Below are 23,189 nucleotides of genomic sequence, written 5' to 3' on the forward strand. Positions count from 1 at the left end.
CCCCCCTCCCCCCCCCCCCCCCACCCCAAAAAAAACCCCAAAACAAACTCAGAGCAGATCTAAGCGCTCCTCCAAAATTCTGATGTAGTTGTAGATATAGAAGCTGACTTCTGAGATCACAATAGAGTACCCCATTAATCATTGTCACCTTTCCTACTGTTGGTGGAAAACTCCTTTTTGATGCAGACATTTACTAATTAAAATCTGTTTGCTGGATATTCTCCTCAAAATTGCTTTTCTGCTTGTAACTTAGTTTTACTTCCTGTCCCAGAGACGCCACAAGATGTGAGAAGAAATTTCTGATGTACGGGGAAAGCAGTTGTTTCTAATGATCTCTTATCTCAATCATAAAACTTGCGATTTTTCTGTCTGTCTAATTCCCCCCCTCCACACGAAGTTTGGAGGTCTGTAGCTATTGACTCTGCAGACAGTTGGCGACTTCTTGGCACTGTGCACTTCAGCATGCGCTGACCCCGCTCTGTCATTTTACATGGCCTAACACTTCATGGCTGAGTTGCTGTTGTTCCCAGTTGCTTCCACTTTGTTATACTACCACTAACAGGTGACCGCGGAATATTTAGTAGCAAGGAAATGTCACGGATGGACTTATTGCACAGGTGACAACCTATCACGGTACCACGCTTAAATTCACTGAGCTTTTGAGAGCAACCCATTCTTTCACTAATGTTTGTAGAAGCGTCTGCATGCCTGGGTTGCTTGATTGTATACACCTATGGCCATGAAGGTCATTGGAACACCTGAATTTGTGTGTTAATCTCTTGAGTCCCAGCCACCATTTTGAAATGGCGCTAGGGTAGCAGTTACGTGTCCTAGCATTGTTTTAAAATGGCACAGAATTCAATGTTTCCTGGTGGGGGTACAGACTGGAATCCAGCACTATGCTTCCTCATTCTGTTTACATTAAGTGTGTACTTAGAAATGAATAAAAACGTTCTCCCCCCTAGGTTAACCCCTTGCTACTGCATCCCACTGGCCCCAGGAGGTGGAGTCCTGATTATGTTCAAACACAATGCCATTCGAATGTTTAGCGATCACAAACCTGTGAAAAAATTGTCGTCATGCTAATTTGTGCCTTCAATAACCGACTTGAATGTTATCTTAATGTTATGGTAACAATTTACACAAACTGTTTATTTTTCTCCCGTGCATTGCAATGTAGTGTTGAAAGAGGAATAAAGTCCTTCTAAGATAAAATGCATACATTCTATTCGCTCTTTTTCTCCCTACCTGCTTTTCTCCTTGCTCTCTTCCTTTGGCTTCCTGTCATTGGCCCCTTGCTCCTGGTTCGGATATGGTGATACTACCAATTAACAGATTAGTGTGTAGTATTGCACATAAGGCCAAGCCGCGTCCTGCCCTTGTATCACGGTTCTAATTTTCCTAGTGTACTTTTGCACATGTCCGTGTAATTGAAGCACTTTATAGGAGGTTCCCCCTCCTCTGGAATTATATTATGGGCCATTGTACGTGTGAAAGGGGGTTATTGTTCTCTCTATGTCTGTACATTTTTGTTATTGTCGGAAAATGATTAAACTTTATTCTTTAATAAAAGCACATATGTTCACTTAGAACTTTACTATTCTGCTACCTTACAGCAAGCTTGCACTAATGCAAGATCATTTGTTCCAGCGGATTTGTTTTTTGCTATTTATTAAAAATAAAAATCACAGAAATAATACATATATATGCATTAAAAATTGCAACCAAGTTAAAGCCCTTTTTGTCCCAAAATAATGTATAACGGAAAATTGTATACTTACCTATCGGTTAATTTTCCTTTCCTGGCTCCAATCCATGGCAGCATACAATGGGCTGGTGGCGGAGCCATACCCATTGTATGCTGCCATGGATTGGTGTTAGGAAAACAGAAAATTGTATACTTACCTATCGGTAATTTTCCTTTCCTGGCTCCAATCCATGGCAGCATACAATGGGTATGGCTCCGCCCCGAGCCCATTGTATGCTGCCATGGATTGGTGTCAGGAAAATACATTAGGATTGAGTGAAAAAAAACCCCTAAAAGATATAATGTGCGGAACCGAGACATCCACCCCAAATGAAAAAAGTTGCTTTAGGATGCAGGAGGGTTTAGGGGGGAAAAGGCCCAGGGACTCAAGTGGTTAAAATGGACTAGTGTGAATGCAGCCTCATTTTCTATGGCAGCAAGATTGTTTGTTTATATTGCATTGTATTACCTTTTGTGGTAGAACCGCTTTATTTATACATGCAGTATGCAGGCGTGCAAATGTTGTCTCAATCATTTCAGACTTGTCATCAGCTTCTTCCAGTAGGTTGAAATGTAAATGCTTTTGTGAGCGGAAAGGTTACGTTCTAGCATCCGGTTACATTCAGCTTGATGATGTTCTTCTGAGCCTTCCTATTGTTAAAGGGAACCTGTCCTCAGATGAATACCAAGGCTGCAACTACTGACCTGTCCTAAGGGCTTGTTCACACCATGTCCAGACAAGAACAGTTTGTTCCCGGACCAAAAAAGTATCCCAATGTACTGTATCACACCAGTGCAGTGCGTTCCGGTCCAGACAAAAACAATACTGCTTGTCTCATTCTCTCTGGTATGAAACGGATAAAAAAGCATGCACATGCAATGCGAACGCACTGAACTGCACCAGAAGGCCAATTTTAAGCTACACCCCCCCTCCCCCCCCAAACACACCCCAAAACCGCAAAAACGCAATGCACTGCGTTTGCAGATCTGCTCCAGCTTCATGGTGTGAACATAGCCTAAAAGAACATGCTACCTGGTTGTCATGCTGACCCTCTGGCTTCAGCCAGCATATTGAATACTAGTAAAACTAGGGCTACAGCTAACAATTATTTTCATAATCGATTAGTTGCCGATTATTTTTTCAAGAGAGATGAGGAACAGACAGCTGGACTTCAAACTGCATTAAATCACCTCTCATACAGCGTCCAGCCGTCCTCCCTCTAGGTATATGTGGGAATATGGGCAGCTCTAACTAGAGCGAGGACTGGCTGGACGCTGTATGAGGTGCTTTTAATGCCGTTCTTCCACGTTTCTCCTAACTGAAACGCCGTACCTCAGTACGAGCTCTGCCTGGGAGAGAATGTGCAGAAGCCTGAGCTTTGCAACCTTGATCGTGTGATCACAACTGCAATGATTTCCAGGCTTGAATGCAAATATTAAAGAAATGCATATTTTTTAATATATTATTCATTATGCATTTCTTTCATTTTTGCAAAAGGTTTTACTCTGTGACATTTTTTGTTTTATTTAGTGATATGGCAGACATGTAGATATGTCATGTATTCCATGTAATTAATGAATTATACTTGTTTTTATCAGAAAATAAAGCTTCCCAAAAAAGCTGCAAGATTATTTCCAGCATATGAACTGCACTTGTATGGTGAAGGTATTTATGCAGAAAACAACAAACAACTGCCTTTAAATGGAATTCCAGTTTTGTTTCTTCCTGGGAATGCCGGCAGTTATAAGCAAGGTAAGTGGAATTCATTTATTCATGGTGTGGTAAAATGACTTAGTGAGATAAAGTGACTTCATGTTTTAGTGATCTTTTATAGTTTAAGGGCTGCTTCACACTAGTACTGGTGAAGTTGTAGGACTATAAAGAGATAAAAAGGTGTAAGATTTGTTGTGCTTTAAAACTCTCTCAAGTGTTCAGTTTACATGAATGGGAATTGCAGTGTCGGTGGAGACAAATGCTGTAGTCTGTTTTCCGTTTAGTGCAGTGTAAAGAGAAGTCCTGTGTAGGCTAAAGCTTAAAGGAGAACTATGAGGTGAGTGATTTTCACTCATCCTCATAATTCTAGCCGACCTGTGACGATGAAACTGTCCCAGGTCGGCTCAGTAGATCGGGAAGTGAGCGAACACATACCGGCGTTCGCTCACTTCTCGATCCTGTCACGGCAGAGAACCGTAACAGGGGGGGACTCGATTCCCCCCTCCGATCCTGCAGCGCTGACTGGCGGAATGGACGGGGGAGGGGGCGGGTACAGCTGGCTCTGCCTCTAGATAGGCAGAGCCTGCTGTCACTCACGCAGCTGGGCGGATCCAGACATAATTGTCGGGATCCGTTTCAGCTGCGGCGTCTCAGTATACCGCGAGCTGTAGCTCGCGGTATACTGAGCTTAGGGTGACGGGAGGACGCTAGTTTGTGTCCTCCCGTTACCCTTAGGAGAACTATGGGGAAAAGCCCTAACCCCATAGTTCTCCTTTTAACATTCAGTGCTTTGCAAGAGTTCCTGGGAGAAGTCAACACTTGTTGAAATACTCCAGGTACTTGTCTTATTTAGTGTTTCTCTGTGCACAGTAAAATGTCTTGAATGTACCGTCACTTTTAACTAATAAATCAAGTAGATCTGATCGGTTTTGTGTTATGGGAATTTTATAATACTGCAGATGTTCACACAGACTGATATTGAGGTTGCATCAAGTAAAATCAAAGGTAACTCTAAGCTGTCTGTTTACTCAAGACGATGGTTGGGACTGTTGAGATGTTGTGACCCCTGCAGCACAATCCAACTACAAAGTTGCTCTCTTGACACAGATGTTGGTGTTCATATTGAGGTTGCAGCAGAGAATGCTGCATATTGGAACAGGACCAATGATTAGTGGACCTAACATTTTCCAAAATGTGTTTATTTCTTGAAAGTAATTCCACAAATAGAATGTAACAGAAGCATGCTTTTGTTTTTTTTCTCAGCTCGCTCTATCGGCTCAATTGCTCTTCGTAAGGCGGAGAACATTGATTTGAGATACCACTTCGATGTTTTCAGCGTGAATTTTAATGAAGAGCTTGTTGCATTTTATGGTGGCAGTTTACGAAGGCAAACTGAGTTTGTAAACATTTGCATTAAAGCAATACTTCATCTTTATAAGGTAAGAGTTTTATTTGAATTACCTTATTTTTTCCTTTAAAATTGTAAATTTTCACAGTTTAAACATTTGATATGTTTTCTACTTTCTATTGTGAATAAAATCTGGGTTTATGAGATTTGCAAATCATTGCATTCTGTTTTTTATGTAAATTTTACACAGCGTCCCAACTTTTTTGAAATTGGGGTTGTAAGAATGCTTTAAAAAAATATATATGTTTGTTTATTTTTATCAATTTACAAAATGTAGTGAACAGAAGAAAAATCTAAATCAAAATAATATTTGGCGTCGCTACCCTTTGGCTTCAAACCAGCATCAAGTCTTAAGGTGCCCATACATCTTACAAATATCGGCCGATTTTCGTTTGCGATCACGGTTTTGTCCGATATTTGTAAGGTTTATCTGGAGTCTACAACCGCAAATACTGTACATTCGTATGACGTTCGTCTTTCCAGCATGCTAGAAAGCTTTTGTCGATCGTACAATTTTCGCAAGGTTGGTGGCGTTTCCGTATGTCAAAATTTGTACGATTTAACACTGCTCATGCGCAAACGAAAATCCGTGCGGTCGATAACTAAATTCGTCCAGGTGATTTCTGCTAAAGATCGCTAATTGAACTGTGCGATGGTGAGGCCGTATGAAAATCAGATGGTTCAATCATCGAATGAAAATTTTCACTGAATCGGGCCGGAACACACTGGGGCTGGTGTGAACTAGCCCTCAGCTGATCGCTGACTGCTTGTAACTGCTCTCCATCTTGATTCGCTGTCACAGGAGGCTGAGCCGTGCGGGAGGAAAGCTTGGTCTCCTTTTGACAGCTGACTCCTCCCCCACACCGCTCTGCCTCCTGATAGTTTTTCTCCTCCCCACGCTGCTCTGTGTCAGAGGGGACACAGAGCAGCGGCCCGCGAGGAGGAGAGAAATCACGGATGCACTGTAATTTTGGCCGGAAGATGGTACTTTCGGCATTTTGCCCAAAGTGCAATTTCCCTAATACTACTGAAGGGATGCCGACACTGCACTTTTCCCTGTTTTACAACATAGGAATCCCACCAACTGATTATAAGGAACCCAGACCCTCCCATTTGGGGATCAGTCTGAAAAGGACACGCTGCAACACACAGCTATTTCTTCAGAACAGAAACAAATAGGAAACTACAACAAAGATTGTTAAAGTCCTTGTAATGTGCACTGATCACCCAGAGAGGATTGAGGTTTTTTTTTTTCCTCCTCAACAAAAGTGAAGTTACTCTTTAAGGTGAGTTCTCTTGTGTTTGCTAAGGTCTGACTTACCTGCATGCCTTTTCAGAGTCAACGACGTAGAAAATAGACATTTATAAGGAATCAACAATGGCAGCCTTATTTCTATCAGTACAGGTTTCGTTTAAGCACTGGAACCTGATCCTGAGAAAGGGATGTTTGACCCTCATTAAACCTTTTGAAACCTATTAGTTTCCGACTTTGATCACCTCTTTCAGCAGTGCACGGTTAATGGTTAAATTTTTATATGCTTTACCTGTCTTAGTGGTAGTTTGAAATATGTAGTTTTTTTTCTAGAATATGTATTTAGTAATGAATTGTGATGCTTTGTATTTTTGTGGGGTATTTAATATTGTAGCTTTTGCTGTAAAATATACAGATATCAGATATCATATATGCTCCGTAGCCATTAAAAAAACAAGATTGTATGATTGAGTTATTATTCTATCTTAATCTCTATTTAACATCTGTGTTGGCCTACTCTCACAGTACTCCTAATCAAGTCTGTTAGAAATGTACTCGGCCTGAACTTGAGACCCAGAGATGCAAGGCAGTGGTACTAATCACGTAGCTACTGTGCTGCCAAACTGAATGGGTGGTTTCTTTTGATTGCAGCTAACTCTTGTTAGCACTATTTTCTTGCAGATTAGAATATTGAAATATAATCTTGCTGCTACCTGCAACACATCAATTCCCCTAGAGAAACCTTTGATAAAGATTGAATGCCCTGGTAAAGGAGTATGCTGGCTACATCCAGGTGGATTAACCACTTGCTATTGAATGACTTGTTGTGCTAGGGGAGTGCGTGAATTCTCAGCTTGCAAAGTGAACATGCTATATTCCTTTAGTAAATCAACACCACTGCTTTGTTTTACATTATTTGCTTTTGTGATTCTTGTTTACAGAATAAAAAGGTCTAGTAATTGGATATTTGATTTAAATGTCCATTATAAATGTCTTAATGCATAGAAAATTTTGAACATGGTGTAATGTTCACAGACCGAAACCATTACTAAAAACAGAACATGGGGCCTCAGTTATAAAGCAGTGGTATGACCTTACTGCTTCAAAAGAAAATACTGGCATATTGATAAAGCACATTAATGTGCTTTACAGATGTAGAACTCTGAAACAAGTAGAGTGTAGTGTCATTCCAGTGAATAGAAAGATTGTTCAGGTATTTTGAGAGCCAGCGGGGCCGACTAGCAAGATACTGAAGCTTGGGCCAGTGGGAGATTCCTCCATCCACACAGTTTAGCGTAGATGGAGGAATCTGTTACACTTTTTCCAACTGACCATAGAAAATCTGCAGATAATCTATAGGTGTATGGCCAGCTTTACGCAGAGCTTGAATAATTTTTGAGTTTTTCAAAGTGCCATGCTTCAAATGTGCAGGGACTGCATAGAAAAAAATGTTTTGTGTACGTACCTTTTTAGCATTGAAGCACAAGGTGAATGCTTGGCTTATTGAACGCATGCTGTCATATGCAGTGTGCAGATCAATGCTCTAGTCCACTTTAGCAGATATGGCCACTTTCAACATTATTTGTGTCTTCTTAGGTGTGCTGTAGGGTTTAATCTTCACGTACATGACTGACCAGTATTTTGGAAAAAGGTAACTGGGCCATCATGAATGTACTGATGCGCCTTATTTAGCTTTGATCTGTAACATTGCAGTATCTTTGTGTTTTATAGCTGGTAGGACCTTAACTTGACTGGAACTTTAAAATGTAGGCATTGTTTGCTTGCAAAACTCTATTGGCTGTTAAATTAATGATATTAAGCATTTTTTGTGATTTCAGAGTCAGGAATTTCCACCACAAAGTGTTGTAATTATTGGACATTCAATGGGCGGCCTTATTGCAAGAGCATTATTTACACTAAAGACTTTTAATCCTCAACTGATAAACCTCATTATAACTCAAGCTACCCCTCATTTAATGCCCGTGTTGACCATAGATTATTATCTCACAGGTAAGTGTTATGGCTTTTGATATCATATATTGATATTGTCTTTAAATATTTTCAAGAAGAACTTCAGGCAGTTACAAACTTAACCCTTGGAGTGGGGCTAACCCCGCACTGCAAGGGTTAACTGCTAATTTTTGACGTAGATGGAGGAATCTGTTGAACGTTTTTCCACCTAACCATAGAAAATCTGCATATAATCTATTGAATGGAGGGAGAGAGAGGCTGCGAAGGACCAGTATTATTTTAGACCCTAGAGAAAAACAAGCAGTTAACCCTTGCAGTGTGGAGGTTTTTTTCCTCCTAGCTATTGCAATAAGTTGCCAGTTGCATTGCTCAGTTAGCTTGCACCTTTTGCTACCTATTTTCTTTGAACATCATGCTCGAGTTAGCTTTGCGGATACTTATTTGGGTACGTCATTATTGTTATCTCAATGTTCTCTATTCTACCATGTTTACACCCTCTGAACCAATTTTGTATTGCCTTTAGTCCGGGTCTACTCTGTGTTTAACTTTACTTCATTTCTGCATTGTCTTCCATTGATATTGTTAAAATGTAAAATTTTATAAAAATATTGAAAATTAAAAAGACTTGAAGCTTTTACATTTCTAAAGGGTTACAAAATAATTTTAAAAGTCTGTTTTTCACCACTCTGTGATATAGTTTGTAAATGAAGGAGATTTAGTGCCACTGCTACTTTTTAAAAATGGAATCAGATGTGTACTGCAAACTTCACTTGCCATTGATAACATACTGTATTTGTATGCATGATTCTTTCACAAAAAAAAACACTGAACAAAAGTACTGTATGTGGGTTACAATGGAATGAGCCATTGTTATTAATCTCAAGTTTGTTTAATGCTCATCACACATGTTACTATCTGATTGTACAATCTCCTTTTAGATATACCAAAAACTATTTAGTACAAAAACCTGCCTGACTGGATACAAAATATTTGATCAGGTAGGTCCTCATGCTACGTAGTTTTGGTAATTCTAAAGTTGATTGTACAAAGATTGTTTGGTCATATGGTGACCCTAAGGCACTGGAGGTATTCTTGTGTTTTTAGATCAGCCATATCAAACTAGTGTTTTTTGCACTGCATGTAGCCCTCTGACTTCTTCTTTGTTACCTTCAGCCGGTTCAAGAATTTAAATTGAGTAGGGCCCCAGTGGATCTTCAACTGCTAAAAGCTTTCCCCTTTAATTTTGCAGCCCGAAATTGCAGGAAAGATTTTAAAGCCCCTTTCTCTGGGCTTGACATGCCTTGGTTAAGGCTTAATGGGCTCAAAGACATAATCCTTTAAGAGCAGATGATCTATCTTTCACTTTTGAATGCAAACCACTTTATCTGACCTAACCCCTGCATTGTTATTAACCTCTTGCCGTCCGCCCGTAGTAAAAAAACGGACGGACGGCACTGCAGCATCTGCGGGTTGCCGTCCAATTTTTTTCTGCTCGCGCGCGCCCCCTAGCGGGCACGCACGGGCAGAAAAGACCAGTCCAATGCGAACACCCGGTACCGGGTGTTTCACATATAGGCGATCAGCGGGTCCATAGCCCAGACGGAATAAATGTCAGTTAAAGTACCGCAGCGCTGAATACTGAAAAATGGCCTGGATGGGAAGGGGGTTTAACACCGCGGATGTCAACTGGTTAACACAAGGGTAAACTGTACTTTTCGAAGCACTGTGCTCCTACTAATTGGGTTAGCAAAGCATATTACCAGAATTGCTATTCCCTGTCCTCAAATAGTTCACTCAATTCTATATGCATTGATTCATCCCCCTGAGGTCACATGTTCACGACATCATAAAAAGGTCTCTAAACCACCTAAGATCTATCATTAACAATGGTTGTTCTGGAAGTGTAAGAGTCTCCTATTTTATTGTGGTGCCACCACTACAGACACTGTACTGTTGTTCAAGATTTAGCCTTGTTCTGTATTATGAATGCTGGACGCAGAACAAGGCATACTGATTAGAAGTAAAGGATTGCACAAAATAAACAAAGGAAACTTGTGTTTAACTACTAGACAGGTCTGATCAGCAGTTGGCGCAATCATCTGGTTGAAGTTTTTACCCATAAAGAAGTTACTAACACTTACTAAATAGAAGAGGTAAAATCCTTTTTTCATTGTTTTACATTATTTAATATGGCAACACTAGCAAGATGTTTCATTAAGCCCTTCATGACTGAGCTTTTTTCAGTTTCTGTTTGTTAAGGTATAATTAAAGTCAAATTTTTGGGAATAAATCTACTGCTAGCAAGCAGTAGATATATGCCCCATGATAAAAATAAATAAATTAAAAAGTAGGCAAATACCCAATTACTTACCTGTTCCAGCACCGCTTGCTCCTGGATGAAGAACTCCCAGGTCCCGAACGCTGTGAAGGAGGAAGTGTGCCGTGAGTGTGCATTAGAGGGGAGAGAAAATGGATCTGAATGGATGCAGCCAGGAGCGCGCACGGCGGATAGACACCGTGGGACACGAGGAGTCTGCTGTGGATGAGTGACTGGCAAAAGCGCTGCAAGGACTGTCTGAAACAAGTGGAAGGAAGAAGATGATCACTTCAAGAGGCATTTACAAACACTGGCTTGTCAATTATTTTAACCCCTTTACGACCCATGATGGGATAATCCCGTCATGAAGTCTGAAGGGGTTATATTTAGCAAAATGTTGGAGCACATCGGGATTTGCTAATCCCGATATGTACGGCTGCCTAACAGTGATCGGAATTTGTGGTTCACACTGCACTGCTGTGTGTCAGACACCCGATCACTTTCAGTGTCTGAAAATGCTTAAATCTTTAATGGATGTCTCATTAGTGAGGCATCCATTAACGAACGGTAACCACAGATCTCAGCGGTTACTGGCATTCCGTAGCCCTAAATAAAGTGAACATCTCCTGCCAGGAAGAGGTTAAAAATGTATGTATATATGAATGCACAATACTAGCTCTGTCACAGGGCATGGATAGGCAGGTGATGCCTTTTAATTCCTGGTTCAGCTTTTTATGTTCTGCTGTCACTTTTCCAACTGCACCATGCTTATGGTACTTTGAATTGGCATTATCGCACCTCTGTTTTAATTGTTTAGAGAGCAAGCAGATGACAAAAGAGACTGAAAAGTTGAACCAGGAAATGGAGGAGTTTGATTCTTGGCTGTGCAGTTTAGCAGCGGTGTTTGTGTAAATCCCAAAACTAGCCAAACAGAATTGGAAATCTTTCGTATCATAAGCTTGTTCAAATGCATGTATTTCAGATATGAATCTAGTTAAATGAACATTTGCATCAGCATATCTACAGTAGCGAAGGAAAGTGTGCATTGCACTTGCTTCCATTGAAGCTACACATATACTTTCTGGAGATCTTTACTGTGTGGGGATAAAAATAAGGAATGACTAAATTGTCCTTTTATTACTGCTGCAAACCTGACATTTTAGTTTGCTCTTAAAACTGAAGAGGCAAAAGTGTATATTAAATAGATATTCACCTGCAATTCTGCTTCCCTTACTGTCTGTCACCCACCAGTATAGGAGGTTGGGTGGGAGTAAAGGAAGGCTAGTCTACTCAAGCCTGAACTTTGCTGGCCTACATGTGGTCATAGAGCTACTTTACTGACTTATGGTCATGAAGCTTTTGTTGCTTCATGACCATAAGTCAGGCAACACAGAACTCAGAGTCAAGGATGGCAACAGAAAGTTAAGCTAAAGTTTGTCTCACTGCAGATATGCCAACCTTTGGGAATTTCTCCTCCAGAGTATTGAAAACAAAAAGTTACCATAAATCTCATATTAATTGTTGCATGAGAGATGAGATTTGGAGCACATTTTAGAATCTATTCATGCAAACATATGGGATTTCTTGGACTTGTAGATTTTAAAAGCACTGAGTTGTAGGAAACTTCATACTAGAAACTGTTAGGCCTTGCAGAGGGAGGAAGACTGGTGTGCAAAATGAGTGTAGTATAAAAATTGGAAGCACTGTACAAGTAGATTGTACTGTGTGCTCTGTTGAAGATTGCTTAATTAGCATGTTTTGTATAATGTCCTTAAATTTGTTTAAGAAAAGCTTGTTTAGTTGTTTCAGATTGTTCATTTTATGTATCCATGTTTTTACAGATTTTTATGCCATGGTGAACAATTACTGGATTCTAAATGCTAAGGAACTTCAAAATGTAACAGTACTTTCTGTTGCGGGGGGATTTCGGGACTTCCAAGTTCGTTCTGGATTGACCTATTTACCAGCTTCTGACCTCTATGCCAGTGCCTTATCTGTAGCGGTATTGTATTTTTTTCTTTCTCTGACAATTTTTAATTTAAAATTTTTTACAGAGGACTTTAATACAAACAATTATCATTTCCTGGCAACGAGTTACTACTTTACAGCTGTTTTCTTACAATTGGGGCTGCAATGGCTGACTTCTAAATGTGCTGTTTGCCTGGTATTCATTTTGAACCAATGGCTTGAACATTTTTGGTAAATCTTCGACCATTTAAAGCATGCAAATCAGCAGTTCTGACTTGACTGGTTGCATGCTTGTCCAGGGTTAGATAAACCGAAATTGTCAAGAAATTGAGACAGCCAGGCAGCTGGCATTGAGGTCTCAGACTCAAGATTACCTTTAACCTCCCTGGCGGCATTCCCGAGTGTGGCTCGGGGTTACTTTTCCATACCATAAGCGGTAACCCCGAGCTACACTCGGGAAAGCCGCATAGCATTTACTTACCTTGTCCCTCGAGCCGTGCTGTGTTCTGCGGCCGATTGTCGGCTTTCCAAAAAACTAAAAAAACGAAACGAAAAAAAAATAGACCAAAAAATGACATTAAAAAAAACCATACCACTAGGGAGGTTAAAGTACACCATGAGAACTGTCATGCTGGGATAAAGGAATAGGAACAGAAGGGCTTAAAGACTTAACTTGACTGGAGAAAATTCTGCCTAAGGTTCTCTTCAGTGCTGGGCACTGAATATGCCTAGGCATTTGATAATGTAATATCTGCTAAAGGGATGGTTAGAATTCAAATTAGTTGATTCAGCTGTGCAAAATCTTTGTGTCTGTTATTTCAGAGGTTTAAACAAACGTTTTATTAACTTGAGGGCAGAGTTCTTCAAGCCTAGTGCTCGGTCATGGGGAGCTGGGGTCACGCAGGCATCGGCCCATGTATTTGGTCGGTGTTCGTGGCAGGACAGAGATGGGTTAGCCCACAAGAGCAGTATTAACAAAAAAAGGCATCGTTTTTAAAAAACAGAAATCAGCAGTCAGAGACATGCTCCTCGGCCATTGGGTGATGACCAGTAACGTAGAGGTATGTGCCGGATACATTCCTAATACTAGATTTTAATTTTGCAGAGTACTTCAGTTCCAAGAACATGGGCATCAACAGATCACCTTTCCATAGTTTGGTGAGTAAACTTAAACAAACATGTAAAATGGTTATATCTATGATATTATTAAACAGGAACTGAGCTCTGGAAGCTGTACTCAAAAACAAAAGTGATGCAAAGGGAAAATAACTAGTCACCAGAATGCCTGTGGCCTCAGCACCAAGTCTGTGTGTAGAGGCGGCCATCTTGGTAGAGGCAGGGATTTTCTTTCCATATGAGACTTGTCAGCAAGGAAAACAGTGAGCAACACATTAGTGACATCACATAATCTCATGAGACTAGCAGTCAGAGACCGCAATGCCTTTTTACACATATACATCTGTAAGGCTGTAGTCACAGAAGTGCTAGAAACTGTCTCTGAAGCAACGAGCAGAAATAAAAGTGAATAATGGGGGAAGGGGGCACAAAACTGAAAGGAGAGTTATGGTCACATGTCATTTTAAAGTCATGTGACCTGCCTCTTATCCAGTCAATGCTCTTCTTGCTGTGATAAGCAAGAGAACTCTGTAATGTACTGGAGGCTGTACACCCTGATCTGCATTATGTTAATGGAATGTAAAATGCAGGCTGAAGTGTGGGATATCAATGAGGAGGAGAGCGGGTAGCCATATCTGATATCTGCTTTTAATAGGCCCCTATGACTTGCTTTTTTAAACTAGCGGTTCTAGTATGCCATGATCCAATGTGTTTTATTATGCCTCATATGGTATTGTTTTTTTTTTCCATTAGGTGCAAAGAGTTAATTTTAGCCACAGCAAGAGCCTTATTTGATCTAATTGATGTGAAAACAAAGCAGGTTTGTATTTATTTTTCTTTGTAATTCTGTTTTAGTTCTTCACCTACCTGTCTAATTTTTAACTAGCCCTATCTGATGATGTGCATTGCCATACATTATTTAAGGTTGAATTCCAGGCAAATGGCTAAATACACAGATGAAATGCATATGCGAGTGCTATTTTCCCTGCCCCAGAATTTATGTTTCTGTTCATCCAGTCATGAGATTTTCAGAGCTCTTTTACACAGCCTAGTCCTGTTTGGCAAGAAGCAGGGCACTGATGAGATCTTCTGTCTGTCATTCTGCTCTTCTCCTATCAGCATGCTCCTTGCACTGTAGCACACATGGTTGGCTTCTTCTGCTCCAACTTCCCCCTTCCTGAGCGCTGCTGTACAGATTGTACATGGCCTGCTAGATGCTGATACCAAGTCAAATTTTAGGTACATGCTGTATTTATGATTTACAAAGCTGCGGTAATGTGTGTCTTTTATGTCTGGCCTTGAGTTCAGCTTTAATATTTAAGCATATTTCTAGAAGTTCTCTTGTGTGTTCTAATAAACCCTTGAGTAATATTAATAATGAATCCTGCAGAAGGTGACGTTATTGGCACTAGTTATCCCAGTTGTTTTAATGAATGAAATATTGCGAAGTATTGTTGAAGGTTTACATGAAGTGCGGACACAAGATACAAGGCAACTCCTTTTTGGTAAATTGTAACCACTAAATTTGCATTCGTAATAAAACTTTCAAATTGCTAGTGACTTTATCCCCTCATTACAAAACTGAATTCCTACACAGACCTCAGATGTATTTACTACACTGTTTATACTACTGGGATTTGTGCAGAGTTGGCAGGGCCGGCCTTAGGGGTGTGCGAGCCGTGCGGCCGCACAGGGCGCCATGGCAACAAGGGCGCCGTGCGGCCGTCACAGCTCGTCCTGTGGGCGGCTTCTCTCCCCCTCACCGATGGGCTTTTCCATGGCTGGCTTAAAGGGAAAAATGTCAGTCCATTGTGGTGGACCCAGGGTCCCTGGTGTAATTCTAGGATGCATCTAAATTTTGGCCGAAAATGGTACTTTAGGCAAAATGCTGAAAATACAATTTTGTGGCGGAAAATGCGGTGCATCCCTAGTTTCTCTCCTCCTTGCTGGGCGCTGCTCTGTGTCCCCTTTGAAACAAAGCAGCACCCAGTAGGGAGGAGAGAAACTTTCAGGAGTGGGGTGTTAGGAGAGCACCGTCAGCGGTGTCCCAGGAGGCCAAGACGGCGGTGCAGGGGAAGTGTCGGCTGTCAGTGGCGTCACAGGAAACCATTACTAGTTTTTGAAGGCGATCGTAGCTGAGGCTGGTGAAGCCCACACTTTTGTATCAATCAATTCTTTAAAAGCACAGTGGTTATTGTAGGGGTCCACATCTGAGAAATAGAAGGGAAAACCTTCTTCATAAATTGCATCTGCAGAAAACTGCATTAATGCCTCAGCAGTAGTTTAGAGTACTATTGTATAAAGCTCAGAGAATGTAGTGCCGTGTAGTATGTGCTCCCAGATTGTCCACTTCTTGGATGGAGCCACATTGCCAAGACTATATTTATTGGCATTTAGGAGAAAGTGCCTTTTTTTATGCTAAATAACTAAAGAGGAAATTATGCTAGCATTCAAATCATAGAGGGCTGATTTTAGAGTGCCAATCATTATTTTTCAAGCACCCTTAACTGACTTAACCTTTTGTCAGTAAAAAAAAAGGATGAGGTTGATGGAGACTGGCAAATTTCTCATAATAGCCTGAGAAGAACCAATTAAAACGCAAGAAAGACTAGAGAATGTCTAAGTTTCTCAGGAAGCTGACTAGATCTTTTAGCCATCTACCCTTGGCTTGAGCAACTGTATGTCTTTCAGATCACATTTTAAAATCTCTTTTGGAGATGTCCAAGGTATTGGCCTATATTGCTGATGCAGTGGTTAGCAGTCAGAGCCAGTATTGCTAATTTCTTTTGCTGTTTGGTTAAGTACTTAGACTTGATTTAAAAGAAAAGCAGCCTTCCTATGTGGTATGAAAAAGAAAGAGTTGGTCGCAAGCAACATCCTGTGCGCTCACCAGGAAGAGTTCATTCAGACCGTAATTGAAAAAATATATATTCACAACTTTATTTTATACATAGAAAAAGTTTGCACCAGCTCCAAGAATGAACAATACATACTTAAAATCGACAACGTTGTCTTACATGTGTACCCACATACACACTCAGTGGATGACCCTGTCTCCACCCTCTAATTTCAATGCTGTGTCACCATGAAAGACAATTACTCCTCAAGTAGGTGGAGGTTTCATTCCTATTGGAAAAGATCCATTTAGTCAAACAGAGTCTCATCTGTGATAAGTGTTATCAATAAGAAAAACCGATAGATGGGGTTTGAAGATTGCCTCTCTTCATATAGTAAAACCCATTAAACAGGGAATAGCCATATCTCGGTTTTCTGTTAGATAACCATATCTCGGTTAGCGGTTATTATCCTGTGTTATAGACATGGAAGGAGGACCTAATCGGTCATTTCTGATTCCTTGTCAAGGGATTTAAGTCGAGATAAGGTCCACAGGCCGATTATAGTCAATGGTATCATATAGTGTTTCATCCAGATTGACTTCCTATTGTTGATTTCCACCAACTATCGAGGAAAAACAGGTCTGCTTATATATATGGAGGTAACAATCACAGATTTCAAGTGTCTTGATCAAGATGATCCATCTAATATTTACTCAATTAAGGATTAACGTTGAAACTGTGTGTAACTCACAGTCTTCCCGGAGCCATTATTAGAGGAGCCGGCTCATGGATGCTGCACGTAATCCCACGTATTTGATTTTATCCCGGAAAGGTTTCTTTTCAGATGTGATATTCCGGTTTGAGGGCTGTGCAGTAGGTACTGGCCGGTTTTCCCCTTGGTTATAATAATAGATGCAAGAGGGTTAAAAAAGGTTTGCACATGAAATTTTTGTTTCACAAATATACACTTAATGATATAAACATCAGCTCACATCACACGATTATTTGTTACAGCTGGACATAGAAATTTGTAAGATTACTCTGTTGGTAATGACACTTATGTTTGAACGGGAGGTGCCAGGACAGAATATGGGATGTAATTAAGAAGGGATAGGAGCAGTATTGCTAATTTCTTTTGCTGTTTGGTTAAGTACTTAGACTTGATTTAAAAGAAAAGCAAACTCTTTCTGGTCAGCGCACAGGATGTTGCTTGCGACCAACTCTTTTTCTTTTTCATGTTTTGCCTAGTTACAGACCAAAGATATTTAAATGACAATCATTTCCCATAGGAGATACTGTTTGTCTGTATGATACTGTCACCGGGGAGTCCCCCCCCCCCTTTTTCTCTTACACTTCCTATGTGGTATGCCCTTTGAATGGGGTTAACCTTTTGGCTGAGAGGTAGATGTTGGAGAGATTGTTGGACAAAAAAATGTCAACCAAAGGTCAAGCTTTTATATGGGAATTTTTTTTTTTTTTTGTATGCCGTTTTTTTTTAAATAAAAAGTATTTGGGCAATTTCACCTGATTCTTAAACTTATGTTGCTGAGCAAAAACTTGAAATTCCAACTTTTTTAGGGCTGCATCTAATGATTAAATAATTAGTTGCCAGATTATTTTTTCAACTAATCGGTTGTATGGAAAAGCTCTCGCTCTCATCGTTGCCAACTATTATTTTAACAGATTACTTGTTGCAGCCCTAAACATTTCTGGTAGAGCATTTTTCCCCCCAATAGTCCTAATAGGGTTACATTGGATTAAATTATTCATACCCGATCCAGCTACACATTTTTGCACTTTTGAAGAAGTATTTGTAGATCTCTAGAAGCAGAAAATCTGTTAGAGATTAAATTGAAGCCTAAATCAGGAAAAGGCAAGTCTTTTTCCAATGTTTTCCCTACTTTTTTCAATTCAAAATAAAATGTCTCTCAGAAGCTCATCCTGAGCAAAAATATCTGAAAAGTTATGCTTCAGATCCCTACATAGCTTCCTGTTCATTGCATTAAACATGTTTTGGGACACCTTGGCCTATAACTGTCTTATCTTGTAACTCGAAACTGGTGATTGGACAGCAAGAATTTTTTGGTGGGGCATTCTTGTTTGATTTCGTAACATCTGCTGCATGATCACAGATGAATAGTTGTGGGACTGGTAGGCTCATCTTGAATGGAATCTTCCCCAAGTAAGAATTGACCAGTCAGCATTTTTGAGTTCTTCAAATGTTAATAAACTTTGATCCATTTAATTAGGCTTTCCTAGGCTTCCAGATAAAGATCAGTCTACGCTTTTTCCCAGCTAAATAAGTATCATTACGCAAATGCCATGGAGGTACAAGATCTCTGACTCCCCAACATATGGTGGTTATAGTTCTCTCTACTTGAGAGAGCCAATGTCTGCTCAAAAAATCTCCCAGGGTATTGAAGAAGCATTTTATATTACTCTCCAACAAGGATGGCCCTCTCCTAATTCCTTCTTTGTTGTTCAGTGATATAAAAGTACACTGGAAACCTAACCCAAACAAATACCCCAAAAAAACACTATTGAAACATCTCATCCACCAGAGCAATGCGGCTAGAGCCTAAAGATCTTTACCAGCAGTTTACGATAAGCCGATTAGTGATGTAGGAAAACATTTTTTAACTCTGCATTTTACTAAAGAATGCAGGCATGTTAACCTTCTTACTCTCTCCTTGCGACTTCTTGTGAACTAAACCCAATTACTAAAACCTCATGATCGCTTTAAAATGTCTATTGTTAGGGATGCACTGACACTTTTCGAGTACCAGTGCCGATACTTGGCATTTTCATGCGAACTACCAGGGTTGCTGCGGTTACAACTGTCTAAAGGTGCCCATACACCTGCTGATTATCGTACGATAATCGCCGGAAATCCCGCGATTATAAGACAAATGCCGCACGGGCCTGTTCAGCATTTCAGTCATCGGAAGCCCTCCCCACAGCGGGGCGGGCTTGCGATGATCGTTTTTTTAATTACCTTACGTTTTTTTAAATTACCTTACAACCATTGCAAGGCAAAAGTCTTGCGATGGTTGTAAGGTGTATGACCAGCTTTACACTTGTGTTTCGTTATTGGCACCCTGTTGCACATGCTCCTGATAGAGACTACAAGCGACCATGATGATACACACTGTGCAGATGCAGTCAACTAGTGTCCCTGTTGGGAAGCTGGTCCGGAGCAATTGATATGCAGCAAACACTGTAAAACATGCATGTACAAAATGTCGGAAAAAGACTAGAGGTGATCAGCAGCACTGAGATGCAAAAAAGGATGAAAAAAAGGAAAAACCGACTTGGAATATTTTTTTTCAAGATGGACAAGACAGGCCATCACCGAGGGAGTAAAATTATGCATGAAGAAACAACCTGTATGGTTGTACCACATTCTGCCACTTATTGGACTGAATGTTGTATATGTAGAGCAGGTTTGTTTAGTTGTCACCTGTTCTAACATGCATACCTTCAGAAAACTTGATTGGACTGATGTTCTCACCAGCCAAGACAAAGCCTTTCACCATAACAGCCAGCTGCCCTGAGAATGATGCAAGGGAATTTTCCCTCCACTTCGTCAATGAGGTGAGGCACTGCTGACTTCCATCATCCAATCATGTGCAAGCATAAATACTGTTTTTGTTACTTGTTACAAAGTTTTAAGAGGCAGACATTTAGGCCTCTGCGGATGCTAGCTTCAGCCGCAAAGTTCTTCAGATGGCCCGCTTTTGGCCCCCTTCAGTTAGAGGTTCTGTTGGGGTTGTTTACTAAGAGTGTTAATTTTTGCCTCTATTTGCACAGACCGAATCTTCACAGAGATTCGTAAGGTGAAAGGCACTGCAAATTGTTTATAAATCGACCTTGAAGTATTTTGTCACATCTGTGTAGTTCAACAGGGGAAGAGGTCTTTGGCTTGAGTATGACCCATGTTTCAAGATATTGTAATTACCCTTTTGAACAGTGCACATTGTCTTACCAATGTTTCTATTGTTTTACCAATGTTTGTTTCATCACATTTTTTTGAACGTTTTTATATTCGTTTTATATTGCATAGATCACAAACGATCCCAAAAAAAGAATGTCTGTTTTAAGTCATCACTTTGTAAGACATCCAGCAAAGCAATACGACTCATCATATGAAACAGTTACAAGTGTACCAGGTATGTAATTTCTACATGTCCAGTAAAATATTTCCCTTTAGTCTGTAAATGTCTGTATGAATATTACATATTAAATTTAATTGCAAGCTCAGCCATTTTAATCATTGTCTTCTGTGTACAGGTACAGTTAAAGAATACGTGCCTCTGAGCTGCCTATAGATTTTTGCTAAAGACTTGTTGCATTAAACATGCTGATTTTAAACTGCTAGTTACCTGGCAGTAACCACGTGCATTTAACAGGGAATATACATTTCTACATGGTTTTAAGCAGGGGTGCCCACAATTTTTTATGTTGAGATCTACTTTTCAAATGACGAGATGCATGAGATCTACCAATGAAAAAAAACTCCCTCGCTCTCTCTGTTCTGGCTGTCTCTCCTCGCTCTCCTTGCTGTCTCTCCTTGCTCTCGCTCTCCTGGCTGTCTCTCCTTGCTCATCCTCCTGGCTGTCTCTCTTCTCTCTTTCCTGGCTGTTTCTCCTTGCTCTCTCTCTCCTGGCTCTCTCTCCTGTCTGTCTCTCCTCGCTCTCTTGGCTGTCTCTCCTTGCTCTCTCTCCTGTCTGTCTCTCCCCGTTCTCTCACCAAAACAAAGTGCAAGCTTCGGCGCTAGGCATCGGGGCATTTTGACAAGTACAAGTACTTGTCAAAATGCCCTGTATCGGGCCCGATTCCGATGCTAGCATCGGTATCGGACATCCCTAAAATATACCAAAATGGAATAAAGGGGCTGCCATTCACACTCTTCGTGATCTACCAGCATCAGCTTTGAGAGCTACTGGTAGATCACGATCTACCTAATGGGCACCCCTGGTTTAAAGGAAGCTTGCACTGAGAAATCTAAAGTCTTCTATTGCTGACATCTGCTTCTAAAAATACTAGTTTTCTGGTTGTAATGCTGATTTCCGAATGACTAAGCTGAAACAAATATACAAGTCAGGAGTTCTGACTTTGCTATGACTTCACTGATTACATCTTTGTATGTTTAGGTCATCTTAATTATAGAAGAGCTGTTTATATGGCTGCATATTACATATTAAACGCAATCAATTGGATATTGGCAGCCTTTCTGCTTCAGTAACTGTAACAGGTTCTCCTGAATCAAAGACATCAAATTTGTTGTCTAGTTGCAGTAGATTAGAGTTATCAGTCTTAGGCTTCATTTACACTTGACACTTGTGTTTTTGTTCTCCTATATACAGAGCAAAATCTGTCAAGCTAGTTGCTGTGTGTTTACATACATACGCGTTTAGATGCATCTGGTACTGAATCCTTGCATCAAAACACCTTTACATGTCTTTACATACGTTTGCACGTGTTTACATGTGTTTTGATCCTTTTAGAAGTTCAAATCGATTCCTAGTTCACCCTGACTTTATGAAAATGCAGATAATCTGAGTACAGATAAAACCATGTAAACACAATGGTCGGAATTTATCATAGCAATTGCGGGTGTTTGAACTTGCATGGAATATATTTGCACCAGATTTAAGATGCTAGTGTAATGTTGTTGATAAATGAGGTTTAATAGACTCCAGGAAAGAAGACTTGTAATTGCATCTTGAAGTGGTCATGGCAGGGGCTGACTGACAACTTTTAGCCCAGGGGTCAAGTACAACCCAGAGGACCATGGTGCAGCAACTTGGCCCCCCTCCAGCTCTGCCTCTTCCCTGCCTTCTCCCCGCCCCTGTCTGCCACTTTTGCCATCCATGTAACAGTAGTCAATGGTCGGCTGATGTGAGGACTCCTAGTAAGTTCATGAAAAGGGGTGATTGGCTAAAGTGCAATAGCCAATAGGAATCTAGCTGTGTGATCCTATGGGGGTTTTTTTTCTCTCACTGATTACGGCCTGCGGCCCGATGTCAGAAAACAAAGAAGCAGAGAAAGGTTTGCTATGCTCGATGTCTGTGTTACGATGCTCCGATGTCAGAAAACAAAACAAAAAAACGCGGAGCAGACCTTTCCCGGGGCCGCGAGGCGACCCCCGGCTGATAGGCATTCGACCCCCACGTTGAGAACCGCTGCTGTAGAGGGACTACAAATCTCAGCACATTATACAACAATGCAGAATAATACCACCAGCTATAGAGGATTATAAATCTCAGAAATACATTGTACAGCATTGCAGAATGGCATTGGCTATAGAGAACTACAATTCCAAGCAATACATTACACAACAATGCAGAATACCATTAGCTATAGACAGGGCTTGAAAAATTTGATAGTGTCTCACCAGTCAGTCAAAAATGTCACCAGTCAGCATGGCTGGACTATAGCCTTGCAATTTATGTTAAAGTTTGGGGACAGATGGAACTTTCTTTTGGAGGTATATAATCACCATGGGGGGGGAAGGGTTTTTTTTTTTGTAATTTTTTACTATAAAATAAAAAAAAGTACCATAAATGTAGAAAAAAACAAAAAAGTTTCCCTACGTTATGTTATAAAACATTACCCATATTTTTAGTAAAACATAAAAGTCGGGGTCACGTCGGGTAAATAGACACCAAACATGTCAAGCCTTAAAATGCGTGCACCCGCAAAATCGCAAAAAAACTCCCATAGGCGACGATTAAAACGCTTTACTGTTCATCAGTTTAGTGTTATCAGTGATTAAAGGAGAACTATGGGGTTAGGGCTTTTCCCCATAGTTCTCCTTAGGGTAACGGGAGGACACAAATTAGCGTCCTCCCGTCAC

General features: G+C 40.5%; 1 protein-coding gene across 1 annotated transcript in view; it reads left to right on the forward strand.

Moving 5' to 3' along the window:
* Positions 1-20,511, forward strand: part of PGAP1 (post-GPI attachment to proteins 1) — a 24,866-nt gene extending 4,355 nt beyond the window's left edge. The window contains exons 2-8 of the mRNA XM_018576143.1: positions 3,347-3,500; positions 4,725-4,900; positions 7,960-8,131; positions 12,251-12,411; positions 13,483-13,535; positions 14,247-14,313; positions 20,394-20,511. Coding sequence (XP_018431645.1) covers positions 3,347-3,500; positions 4,725-4,900; positions 7,960-8,131; positions 12,251-12,411; positions 13,483-13,535; positions 14,247-14,313; positions 20,394-20,507 — 897 coding nt within the window. The 3' untranslated portion in view covers positions 20,508-20,511. The remainder of the gene's footprint in view (positions 1-3,346; positions 3,501-4,724; positions 4,901-7,959; positions 8,132-12,250; positions 12,412-13,482; positions 13,536-14,246; positions 14,314-20,393) is intronic.
* Positions 20,512-23,189: the final 2,678 nt, after the last annotated feature.

This window comes from Nanorana parkeri, unplaced genomic scaffold (genome assembly GCF_000935625.1).
Source record: "Nanorana parkeri isolate BGI_ZX_2015 unplaced genomic scaffold, ASM93562v1 scaffold57, whole genome shotgun sequence".
NCBI classification, from domain to species: domain Eukaryota; kingdom Metazoa; phylum Chordata; class Amphibia; order Anura; family Dicroglossidae; genus Nanorana; species Nanorana parkeri.